This window comes from Pollicipes pollicipes, unplaced genomic scaffold (genome assembly GCF_011947565.3).
Source record: "Pollicipes pollicipes isolate AB1234 unplaced genomic scaffold, Ppol_2.1 Scaffold_6052;HRSCAF=7182_pilon_pilon_pilon, whole genome shotgun sequence".
NCBI lineage: Eukaryota > Metazoa > Arthropoda > Thecostraca > Pollicipedomorpha > Pollicipedidae > Pollicipes > Pollicipes pollicipes.
The window spans coordinates 25,621,619-25,635,175 of NW_023596805.1; the positions used below are offsets into that span (position 1 = coordinate 25,621,619).

Below are 13,557 nucleotides of genomic sequence, written 5' to 3' on the forward strand. Positions count from 1 at the left end.
TCAGCGCGCTGCAACAGTGGCAACGTCACGCGCGTGACGTTCACAGGGGAAACGCTTGCAAGTATTCTGAGGATCAAAAACAACGCGGACAACAGGGGCAGGCACCACGGGTTGTTTACGATTTACAGCAAACGTAAAGGGGATTTCACTTACGTCTAAAGGGGACACCCCTTGGCACACAATATCTAGGAATCCATTTACAGTTTGTGGGCTGCTGACTTATCTACGAAGACCTGGACTGCACAAGCTACAATTTATTTTCCATCGTTCTGGTGAGAGCCAGCAGGTATTAAAACCTGGATGTAATGTGGAAAAGACAGCAGATATTGAAATCCATACGCCAAAGACATTTATGTATGATACGGAAGGCATGTTTAAGAGCTGTCAATCCTGGCATACCCGCGATAAAATCCATAGCTATTCAGAATCGATTATTTTCCAAACTCAAAGAGGGCAATCTACTTTCACATTTCAACTTACATTTCACATTTCTACTTTCTGCATGATTATTTTAACTGTTTACCAATTTATTTGGCATACGTCCTTTGGCATACGTCGTACGTTTTGGGGCAGCTGTTACGGGACTGACGTTTACTTCTATTTATTGAAAATTGTATCTCTTGGACATGCAAAAATTCATTAGAATCCTTGACTTTGACAGGTGTATTTTAATCCGGAAATAGTCTGAGACAACGGAATTTAAAAAATTCAACAATCACAAAATACCCGGATTTCACAAAAGAACTAGAGCTGACATTCCTAGCTATAATGAAATTCCTCAAGCAGGGGGAAGCCGCTAGTGAATGGTAACTGCTTCAAGATATGCTTATCATCAAAGCCCAGCTCAACTACAAAAAGCGTAAAAGTAACTGCTCGACCTGCGGGCAGCCTCCTCTTCAGGCTCCCCAACATTTTCATTCGATATGTCACACTCGGTATTCTAAACAACATCACGTTTATTCGTTTTCATTGAAATTGCGTAACGCTGTAACCAGCGTTGTCCAGTTCTAATGTACGACGCGTCCGACGTGATCTGAACTGCGATGGTCCAACAGCGACGGCACATTTCTCCTGCGGAATTCCAGCCACACTGGTTTCTGCTGTCACTCCAATGGTAAATAGTCCCGAACTTGCCTGTGTTCTGCCATATTTTTCCTGCCAGGTTAAATGCCTGCCACCATGGGCTGAGCGATGACACACACAGCCTGCCCGCGTAATGACTCAAACAGACAATGCCACTAGTTTCAGCTAGTTATCCAAGCGGCAAATGCTGGCGTCGCTTTCCGTTTTCAGACATTAGTCATTGAATGCAACGATGCTTTCAGTAGAAACGCTTTCAAATCCCTTTGTGAACGGGGCTTAGAACTATGAATAAGTAAACTTGCTAAGGCTTCCCGTTGGTTGGCTTTTGTTTAAAACCAGCTTTTTGGAGCGGCATTTTTATAATCCATCCTGCTATCAATATAAATTCAAACTATTGAATATTTCCAATTCCGAATGAGACAACGCTGCATCAATGCACACATTAGAGACCAGAGTTTGATATTAATTATTTTACAAGCAGTTGTCAGTTCAGTTAAAGAGAAAACGGCATACGTTAAAGCCACAAAAAAGCAGCTGCCTTTCTTCGCGGGTTCTCAAAAATCAGGCGGCACAAAGTTCCTGATCTTTTGGAAATGGGTCCTTCCCCTCCCCCAAAAGCAAATCAGCAGCCAGCGGCCGGTAAGCCACACGGCGGTATAGACTGTTCCGCATTGCACCTCTGCCTTGCGGTGTAGTGTAGCACTGCAGGGTGATCAGTTAAAGGCAAAATGACAACCGGTCTCGGCGCTGTTCATTTTCAAGGGAGTGTCTCATATTTTTTGTACTTTTCCCTCATTGTTACATCGGACGTACACGATTTGACCAGCAATACCAGTTTTCTCGATACATTTCCGAATAGCTCAGCATTTTGATTCGAAATAGCCGCCTCCGCGGAAGAAATCTCACGTAACTCCCCGCCCACCGCTATGAAAGTAGTACATATTTATTTGCATTGCTTTTGTCAATGTGTGTTCCGTTGTTTGAATCACACTTATGCCTTATGCGTTGCGTCAAAAAGATTGTGTAATAAATGCTACGAGAGCTTGAAACACCCTTTTGAAGCAAAAATATACAAACATGGAACTATTATCGTGCGAAGTAAATGAAACCTTTCACCAAGGCTCCGATTGCTCCCCTATGACGTTCATCGCACTGTCTCTTTTCGAGATGCATTTTGACGTTGAGAATGGAGTACCACATAATCCATGTGAAGCACTGATTCAAACTTTCACTAATGTGCTTCTCGGTAGCAAGCTCTTGCTCGCTGGGCCAATCACAAACGTTCTTTTATTCGCACCAGCAGAGGGGCGCGCGGTGGTTGCCACGACAACAGTGGTCACGACAGCAGAAAAGAGCCAGTACTATTCTTAGATGTGCCTAGTTCTGAGATCTCGCCAGAGCATGCTTTTGAAATAAGAACCGAAGGCGGAACTATCCCTTCAAGGGGATTGTACATGTTTTCCTCCTGAGATGGAATACAGCTGTCACGTTTACTTCAGCTGCAACGACGTTAGAGCACTGTTAGAGCTACAATAATCCTTCTGGGCTCAGCCAAATCATCCAGTTTTAGCATTGGAACATAGGCAGTGTCAAAAGTCATTGACGTAGATGAGTACATAATCAATTTTTCATGCTACGCTGGTACCAGAAACACATGACTTTATGATGCATTTCAGAATAACTTACACATTCCACGTACGCGATGGGGTAGCGTTTTGAAACAACATTTTAGTAAAACTTTTATGCAAAAGCTATCATTTTACGTGTTACGTGCTACAGCTGGACTGTTCTACGTTGGTGTCTTAGAAATGACCAGTATGGCATGAGCTAATTCTACAGAAAGTATTCTTTGACGTCACCGCATTCTAGAACGTCATTTCCTGCGGAAGAAGCTATGTCCCGCACGCTACTGCAACCACTGTACTTCTGCTAACCAACATTCCTTTTCCTAGAACTCATTTTGTATGCTAAAAATACTTCATTGGGACAAATGCTTGACGTGCTAAGAAAAACAAATTACAAGAAAGCTGCTTTCCAGTCACAGTAGATACTGAGCAACTCAACTTTTACTTCTGATCGATGGCCGGGTGCCCTTCTGATGACCGGAACTGCTACCTTGTTTAGGAAATAAATTTTGGGATCAGAATGATGCAACGACGTCGATGTAGCTAACGTCTTGCAGAGCAAGTTGTGTTTGTCTGTTTGCAAATACGTACTTAACGGAGTGAGTGAAAAAGCGCATCAACCACGCGAGCTCATCCAATGGAAATAGGGCCTGTAAGAGATATGAAGTATAACAGATAGGAGCTAAGGCCCAATGCACGCTGTTTTAAACTTATCCTTTAGGTAACCATAAGACCATAATATAAACCCACCGTCCAGTATTACGCCAACGTAGCATGATTTCGACTGTGATTGTTTTCAATGGTACAGTGGCACTATGCCACCTTACTTATATCCAGAAGAAATGGATGTTTTTCTCCTCCTCGACCACATTGCCTATTGATTTGCACTGCGCTGCCTTTTCTCTACAGCACTCAGATTCCATCGACCAGCCATATAGTGCAATCAGCACGCTGAAAGCATTAGCATAACCGATGCGCCACGAATGGAATAGCAGAATCATTTCCGTCGCCTACTGTTGTCAAGAGGGCGTCTCGAACTGCGTCGAGGAGATGCCAGTAACTTGTACCTCGTCCACTACTTGCTGCAGCTTCATGTACAATATTACACAATACATGCAGCATTTATCTGCTGCAGCTTATAAATGTACTTCAATCCAATGTAAAATGTACTTCAATTGTCATAATCCAGCTATCGTATTGCAATTGCTCTACCCTATCCAAAGCTCGAACCTTTCTGCTGGGCTCAAACCTGGTCTGACCTCTCGCAACGGGGGATCACGACAGTGGGCCGACCTATCGCAACGGAGGATTACAACAGTGGCCAATCGCAACGGAGGATCACAACAGTGGCCCGCCACAACGGGGGATCACGACAGTGGCTAATCACAGCGGAGGATCACAACAGTCGTCAGTCGCAACGGAGGATCACAGCAGTGACCCCATCTGTCCGTTTGGGAGATGGGTCGCTCGTTTGGGATTGGGTCAACGCAAATACACATCTTGCCGACCAATTCCGCCTGCGTGTGTGGAAAAATATATTTTGAAACACTATTACGTTATGATGAACACACAACAACGACCACTTTGTTTTTTTTCATGGCACGTTAGCTTTGTGTGGGCAACATACAAACATAGTCGAAGACATTTCCACGGCTTACAATCGGCAACGTGATATTGAAGTATTCAGCCACCATGAGTTGTTCAGTGCATTAGCGAGGAGCACTGTTCAAATAGATAAGACAGTAGTAGTAGCCTTATTCGTCAGAGAAAAACCAGGAGGCCAACTAATATGTCTAACGAATATCTTTAACTAATAAAACCATGACAAACGATATCTTCATTTTCCTGTATTTTCTCCGAGGAATAAGGCTATTACTATTGTCTTATCCATTCAGCTACCATGGGAAGGAGGACCACTTCAGCGGGCGCCAACAACTCTCATGCACTTATTGTTATCGCCAGCCAGTGCCACGCATTAAACAAAACAATGACGACAAATCACTCTCAAACTGAAGTCGATTCGCAGGTGCCTTGACGCATGCCAAAAAGGGAACGCAGGCCGCGCCTCATTTTTGTCGCGCCATTTTTATCGCGCCGTTTTTGTCGCGCCATTTTTGACGCGCCATTTTTGTCGCGCCATTCTTCAGGCGCACGAGCCTTACCGAGAGCCGCCTCCACTAGTTCTTCAATCACCGACCGAAACCGGAACTGTCCCTCCCTGAAACGGCGAGAACCGCAGCCGGTCAGAACAAATGGGGTACACGACACCCATACCGGGTGACACAGCAAGAAACCGGAACTGTCCCTCCCTGAAACGGCGAGAACCGCAGTTGGTTAGAACAACTGGGGTAAACGACACCCATACCGGGTGACACACAGCAAGAAACCAGAACTGTCCCTCCCTGAAACGGCGAGAACCACAGTCGGTCAGAACAACTGGGGTACACGACACCCATACCGGGCGACACACAGCAAGAGGGCACTCTGATCCAGTGAAAACACAACGTCATCAGACATGCACGAGCATCAGTCGTGGCAACCAGCAGCGATTGCTGCCCCCCTGAACACAAAGCAGGCCAGCATCAAAGCTGCACGTGGAACTTGCCGAAATCGAGTATTACAAGTTGGCAAACTTTCCCGAAAAGAAATACAAGCCAAGCTGATATGAAGACGAAATCAGCTGAGTTAAGCTGATCTGGCTGGACCAGCGACTATGGCAAAACGTCGTGGATCTCTGAATCCGATGAAACATAAGTCAGTTGCCAAGATCAGTTGTCAGTCGCACAGACAGCCAAAAGAAGTTTCCAACACCTGGAGAGCTTTCAGTCGTGGATTCAGTGACTGTTTGGTTGACACGAGAAGTGCCGGAGCTTACCAAGTGAATGCTCACCGAAATGGTTTTTTTTTAAGTTTCTCAATGCGCGAGCAGGATTTTACAGCAAACACAAATATTTGTCCTGACACTTGATACTTTCCTTTGAGTTTTCGAGTGGGTATTACCTGCGAACAAGTAAGCCTTCCGTATGTTTGCGCCAGGTACTGGCTTGACCCTTACTTTGATGCCTGGCGTTTTGGGCCACCAGAAACTTAATGTAAATGTAAGCACCAAACAGTTACTTTGCAACGGTAAGATCTACGGCTAGCCTACACATGCCCACGTTTTCTTGACACTGACTTTGGCTCACTCTAGCCCATTATGATGGGTTGGGTCCAGCCGTTTCATCCGCTAGCTTGCTGCGCAGCGCATATTCAGTAGTCGACAGCAGGCCAGAATGTCAAGCGACGGCGCCGTTTTCCAAATTATTAAAAATTTATCTCGGACAAGGAGGAGGAGCTCCATTGGGTTGTCGTAACAACCTCACCGTGTGCTGATGCATCTATGAAACAAAATCGGTAGATTTACAACCAAACGAACGCCAGCACAACGCCCATGTTCATATTCAATATGATTCCGTCGCATTAAGGGACAGGTGATGCACCTACAGACGATGGATCTGTTGAGCTGTCAGCAATGCGACTGCACAGAACACCAAAAAATGTCAGGGAGTGATTGACTCAGTCTTAAACAACAACCCACATCGGCGGTGGTCGCTCTCGCCGCATGTAACATTGGCAGTGATCGATCCCGCTGCATGTAACATCGGCGGTGGTCGCTTCCGCCGCTTGTAACATCGGCAGCGGCAGCTCTCGCCGCATGTAACACCGGCTGAGAAGCTCTCGCCGCATGTAACATCGGCGGTGGTCGCTCTCGCCGCATGTAACATCGGCGGTGGTCGCTCTCGCCGCATGTAACAATGGTGGTGGTCGCTCTTGCCACATGTAATATTGGCGGTAGTTGCTCTCGCCACATGTAACATCGATGGTGGTCGCTCTCGCCGCATGTAACCATCGCCGTCCTCGGGACATGTATTTTTCTCACGGGTAGACCAATTAGCCCACCCAAACATCTTAAGCCCAATGAACCAAGCGGCGAGTCCATTCAGCTGAGTGGTTCGAGTCACTGGAACGGCGACCCGTAATGGGTCTGTGAACTGCAGTCGACGCCGACCCATTCAGCGCCATAATCGACGCAGTGACGCCGAAGGGACGGCAAGAAAGGATGCCCATAAAGAAGCTGCGTGCAAATGTGCGCGTGAATTTACCAAAGCTAGCCTAGGATGGTGCTGTGGATGGCCACCATCAGAGACGACGCTGAGAGGAGGATGAGGGAGTAATACCAACAACCCTAGTGTGGTGCTGTGGACGGATGCCATCAGCGACGACATTGAGGGGAGGATGATGGAGTAATACCAACAACCCTAGTGTGGTGTTGTGGACGGACGCCATCAGAGACGACATTGAGGGGAGGATGATGGAGTAATGCCAACAACCCTAGTGTTTTGTTGTGGACGGACGCCATCAGAGACGACGTTGAGGGGAGGATGATGGAGTAATACCAACAACCCTAACGTGGTGTTGTGGATGGCCACTATCAGAAGACAACATTGAAAGGTGGATGAGGGAGTAATAAAAATATCCATGGCGTGGTGTTGTGGATGGCCACCATCAGACACGACATTGAGGGGAGGATGAGGAAGTGATGCCATCAATTGTCTTTGCCATCGGCGGTAAGCTTCAAACGTTTCGCTTCTGCAATGGACTATGATGCCCAGTTTTTAAAACGAAACGAGTGCAAACTAACATAATGTAGAACTAACTTGCAACACTTGGCATACCCCAAGCCAATACAGAGACCATTGGCTTTTGGTTTTCTCCAAGTCAAATTTTCTCTCGGCGTTTTTAGGGGAGATGAAATATTCTGAAACGTTCCTAAAAAAATGTGTTTACACTTCAGCCAGTGGCTGTTACTCCTCGCTTTCTGTCAAAAAAGAGAAACAATCGTGACACTGTTGTCCAAATTCAGCGAGAAGCAAGAGAAGCTGCTGCCCATGGACCCCCAAGAAGATGACAAAGGCGACAATTCCAATGTTTTTGCTTTGTTTTCAGGAATAAGCATCAATTAAGAACACTGAAACCCCTTTTCGAAACCCAACGAGGACCCGCCCTTGAGTTTACATTTCCGAGCATTTGGCACATCCTAAACAATCACTGCTATTCACATCTCAGCAACCAGTACAACGCTTCCCCGCAGAGCACATGCACTTCGCTATTACTTCACATGTACTTTGAATCACACCATGCGATCTGTGAGTAAGGAATTCATAATGATTGCAATTAATCAATGACATAATAGAAACACACACCAATGCAGCACATAACCGAATAAAATTAGATCAATCATAAACAGCAATCAATCAAAGTCGCCGGACCCATTATCCAGCGGTCTTGCGTTCGAGCCCCTAAGGAGGCGCATGGTTTGACCGGACTGACATGGTAAGCTCGACCGGCGACTGCACAACGAGGGTCGAACCAGGCCCGCGGTGGCTGTGTGGAAGCATCGTGCGATACTTTATACCCTTCCCCCCCCTCACCCCTCCCCCGTAGTCCTGTCTGGTGAAAAGATAGAGGCAACATTCTCTGTTTAACTGGACAGTATCACTTGGAGTTTAGAGCATATCACATCAGCTTTGTTGGCAGAAAGGCTGAAGCCAAAGCCGCCCGTGCACGCTGCTGTTGAGTTAATGAAGTTATAACGGAGAAATTCGTTGAGCTGTTCACGAGAGATCAAATAATCCTAACGATGCCCTGTAGGCCATAGCCATTTCTCCTGAATGTATTAACATTTCACGCCATTTTTGTTAAATTGTGTTCAAAAGCATCAATGTTTCTGGCAAGACAGGGACACAAAGCTGCTTAGACGCGATAGCTCATCAATAGCCATTTCCATGCAGTTCGCCGACCAGAGCTCGCAACAATTGGGTCATTCTTTGACCTGATTCATTCTTTGATCCTCTCTGAGAACAAGCACCGCCAGTTTGGAATTGCACTTCGTACATTACACTCGTTGAAATATGTCGTTAGCACGAACATTTCAACGCCGTGCTATTTCCCTTGGGGAATGTAATGATCCGTGCCAAGCTCGAACCAAACCTGCCTCGGAGAGGGCATTTCACCGCCGGGGAAGTTGAAGTTTCAATGGAAGTTGACCGCTGGGACAATTTGTGTTGTAAAAAAACAAGCAAACAAAAGTGAAAAAACAAACAAAGCACAGATAAAACCCACTATCGGCCTTCGTTTGCCTAGGTTAAAGATGCACCAGTCTGCTCAGATGATCTTTAGCTAAGAAATTAACATAACAGACGTTCCATGAAATCCTCCCTAACGTGCGATTGCGCTTCCCGAACTAGACGGAGCGATGCCATGACCTCATTCATCGTCATGGCTTCGGTCTTCGCGAAGTCGGACCGCGTTCATTAAAAATGGACACCTTGCGATCACTCCACAGCTGAATGCAGCATCCATTCACAAAAAAACACATTTTTACCCGACCGAAATTGGGGCGCGACGAGTGGGACAATGCACTATGATACACTTACATGTAATCACGCTTTAAAACCACCGACAGCCAACCAGCATATAATGACGCTCCAACCCGCGCTTCAGCCAATCTTCCAGAAAGGCCATAGATCATTGTCGGTTACTAGCCGATGTCATAACCTATCGATTGTGCGGTTCTTCGATACAAGTAAATCCCATCAGGTCAAAACGAGTATGGGCACGTGAATTTGAGAAGATCTGTAAATGGCTAGCGGTTTTTGTAGCAATGCTTTGTTCTCCTTCTTCTCTTTCTTACGAACGTTGCATTAGCTTGTTGCGCTGTTTTGTTTTCCTCCCTTCCTTTTGGTTCTCATTGAATGTACGATATGTTTCTCCTGTGGTGCTGAAAATGTTGTATGTGTGCTACTGACAACTATCGAGCTACTCCACCGAACGCCCTATCGCGAAAACAGAGACATCATCTCGGGCTGCTAAACACGACTCCTCCGCACAGTTCCCCTGGAGTCCTGGCATCAACACCGACGGTGGCAGACTGCAAATAAGTTTTCCGACGCCCGTGATGATGACTTCAGCTTGCGCAGCCCTACAAAGCTCACTGTGGTCTCTGATCGACAAAGCTCGCTGTGGTCTCTGATCGACACGGCTCACCGAGTTCTCTGATCGACACAGCTCACCGTGGTCTCTGATCGACGCGGCTCACCGTGGCCTCTGATCGACACGTCTCACCATGGTCTCTGATCGACGTGGCTCACTGTGGTCTCTGACCGACACGGCTGACCGTCGTCTCTGATCGACACGTCTCACCGTGGTCTCTGATCGACACGGTTCACCGTGGCCTCTGATCGACACGTCTCACCATGGTCTCTGATCGACATGGCTCACTGTGGTCTCTGATCGACACGGCTCACCGAGTTCTCTGATCGACACAGCTCACCGTGGTCTCTGATCGACGCGGCTCACCGTGGCCTCTGATCGACACGTCTCACCATGGTCTCTGATCGACGTGGCTCACTGTGGTCTCTAACCGACACGGCTGACCGTCGTCTCTGATCGACACGTCTCACCGTGGTCTCTGATCGACACGGTTCACCGTGGTCTCTGGCCGACACGGCTCACCGTCGTCTCTGATCGACACGGCTCACTGTCGTTTCTGATCGACACGGCTCACCGTGGTCTCTGATCGACACGGCTCACCGTGGTCTCTGATCGACACGGCTCATCGTGGTCTCTGATCAACGCCATCCCGTTCACTCTCAAATCACTCACCACGGCGCCTTTAGTGTTCGCTGGCGCAGCAGCCGCCGCCATCGTTCGGACCTCATTTCGGTCAGCAGACCACCAATCGACGTTCGACAATCGCGGCGCTCGACAATCGATCACCGCGCATCGTCTCCGCAGAACTGGACCTGATCCCGGCGCCCGCTACGATGGGAGACAAAACATGCGCTGGAAGACAAAAACTTGAGCGGGCGCCGAATCGACGGTGCGAAATCTGAAGCATCTACGGCTTGCGTGGTTGGCTAAATGATGTGGCGCTGCACCGGTGGGATCTCCCGACAGAGCGATGATATTCCATCGCGTTGTCCGCCCGTCGAGCGTTTTCGAACAGAAAGCTCGCGACGAGTATGCGACGCCATCACTTGCTGGTACCTGACCGCCGTCCGAGTGCTTCGCTGGCATACGGCGGCGGTGTGGACGGGCCACTGGTGGCGGACTCTGGTCGAGGGGGATATGCAAGATGAAACAGAAGTCCGCGGCGGTGGGAGCGAAGGCACTCACTCGGGCGAACCACGCGGTAAGCTCAGCATCGGTCGGTTACTACTCTCACTTTGAGGTTGCTTTATAAAGCTACATATCCAGAAGCCACTAGGTTAAATGAAGTGCTTCACATTTGTATGAGGTTTTGAACTGAGAGTGCCATTTTGAAGATCATTCAGGGAAGTTTACAGCCATGCCTTTGTTAAGACTAGAAACACTCTCCGTTAACTTAAGCGACTATGTCATGCAAGCTAATCAAAGATCGCCCAGATATGCATGAAGCCGCAGAAAGGTCCCACAAATGCTGCCAGCTCATTAACCATGTAGCTCTTAAGGTTAAGAAAAATATGGTCATCGAATTCTTGGTGTCTGGTGAACGTCAGCACGATTTCTGGCATCAGCGGACGTCATTGGCTCTCAATCAATGTAATGCGTTGGGCGTAAGTTTCGAACAGGAATCCCGTGTTCTGTTACATAATACAGGAATTAGGGCAGTGGTATGAGTTATGACGAAAATATGACTGGAAATAGAATAACTAAAGAAAAGCGCGGGAACCGAGCATGTAAATGCGAGTAAAAAACATCAAATAGTGGAGAAATTTGCAAGAACACCACGAAAAAGGTCCAAAACACGCGCTCATGAAGACATTTAGGTTCAGCAAACACGCTCCAGAAAACACCCCACCTCTCGCCATTTTGAAGTACTACAAGTGAGTTAGTCCGTCCGCGATATTAGCAGTCCTGACACTGCCAGTCTTGCAGTGACTCTGACGCGGTAAAGACGTGTTTTGGCGTAATCAACCGATGATGTACTTGGAACGTGTTTACTTAACAGGGAATTTTGTTTGTCACGAGCAGTTTTTTACATTTTTAAGCAAACTAAGCGTCACAGGCAAACATTTTTCATCGCATATGCTTCATGCCTCATGCCTCATTACATCCAAATGTGGAACATTTCCGCTTACTGACTTTTCTTCTGACGCATTCAAGCAGTGGTCATGGCCTGCTTTGCGCAAAAGCATTGAGGTGTGGCCACAGTCCGCGTGCGTCATTCTGATTCTGTGTATGTAACCAAATGTAATAAATACACATGCTCCGAGATATTCCAGTTCTCAGCAATATCACACACACAACCACGCTGATATTGACCAACGTGACATTCTTAAGGCTCCGGCTTCATCATAGGTACCGCAAAAAGGCATTATGACTAGAAATAAGCGGGCATAGCGTATACCAGGCTTTGGGATCTGATTTGATTTCTTTGTTTGTATTTTCAAATGCAGTGATTCTCCGCGCATGTAGTTCTCAGCTCGATACCTGTACTGCATCAAACAATAGCATAAGATAATCGCTGCGAGATTATGCAATGCTTCGACTGCACTAAAATTCACGGAACTGGTTTATTACGTAGAATCACTTCATGACCACAACGGCATCCCATTTGCATTTTAGCAGACACGTAGTCACGGAACCATACTCCCCGCCTCACCAATAGGTTTACACTAGGTATACACGATATGAATTTCGCAGGAGGCACTCGGTCCAAATTCGCAGGAGTCTGGAGAAAACCTGAAATTCCCCTAGCCCTTAAAGAAAACTCTGGCTAGGTGCCAATGCCTCTTCACCTGGAGCTCCTGCCGTTCACGCCACTGATCTCGTGCCGCAGTATCCCCCTCCCTGTCCGAAAAGTGCACGTGCATTTGCAGTATAAAATAGAATCTCGGCATTGAATGTAACCTCTTAAATCTATTCTAAGGTGATACACATAACTGAATCAGCCTTGTAAGGTGTAGCATGGCCTAAGCAACGCATTATCACGCAAGGATGCCGTGCGACGCTCGACATAACAAGGCTTGACCATTTCCGTTGGTCGCTCGCCTTGGACAAGCGACCGCAAATTTTGCAAGTTTTTTTCTTCACTTGACCTCGACTGAGACACCATCCATGACCTTGAGGCGACCCAGATAACACATCCCGGGTCACAAATACCGAATGCTCAAATGTACTGTAAACGGGCATAATCGATCAATGGGCTGCAGAGATACCCCCAAATACAGTCGATAGTCACTTTCAATCTGCTAGATATTTCTGCCCATAAAGGATGAACGTGATGTTTTATGACGCAGCCTTGCCCTGTACAGTATTTGAAGGGGGGGGGGGGGGGGGAGCAGACATTTGTGAGACTGAATGGGTTCCTGTGAGCCCAGTGCGGTCTGTCTTTTTCCGTTTATTGCATACTGCGCTCCCGTACATAGGGTAGTGAAAACTTAGCAGAGAACGCTCTAGGCCATGAACAATCTCACCCCTAGACGCAGCGTTTACAAATCTCGGGATGCGCGGAAAGGGTGTGCGGAGGGGAAATGCGCGTAAGTTGCGTGCTGTGTGCATTTTTCGCTCAATATATTTGCTTTGAATCCTGAACAGCACCTTTTCCGGTTCTAACTTGACCGTGGATAGTCTGAGGCAGCACTCGTAAAAGACAGCACTAATGCAGCGTTACACCTGTTATCGCAAATAGTTTTTTTCTCATTCTTCTCTCTCCCCTCTGCTCTCTCTCCTCATTTCGTTATCTCCTTCTCGCTCTCTCTCTCTCCTCTCTCTCACTCTCCTCTCTCTCTCTTCCGCTCCTCTCTCTCCCTCTCTCTCCTCGACG

General features: G+C 47.3%; 1 protein-coding gene across 1 annotated transcript in view; it reads right to left on the reverse strand.

Moving 5' to 3' along the window:
* LOC119104396 (NACHT domain- and WD repeat-containing protein 1) overlaps positions 1-13,557 on the reverse strand; it is a gene marked incomplete in the record, with an annotated part of 152,207 nt that overhangs the window by 75,997 nt on the left and 62,653 nt on the right. Inside the window, 1 exon segment of the mRNA XM_037228092.1 lies at positions 4,871-4,926. Within this exon segment, the coding sequence (XP_037083987.1) occupies positions 4,871-4,926 (56 nt within the window).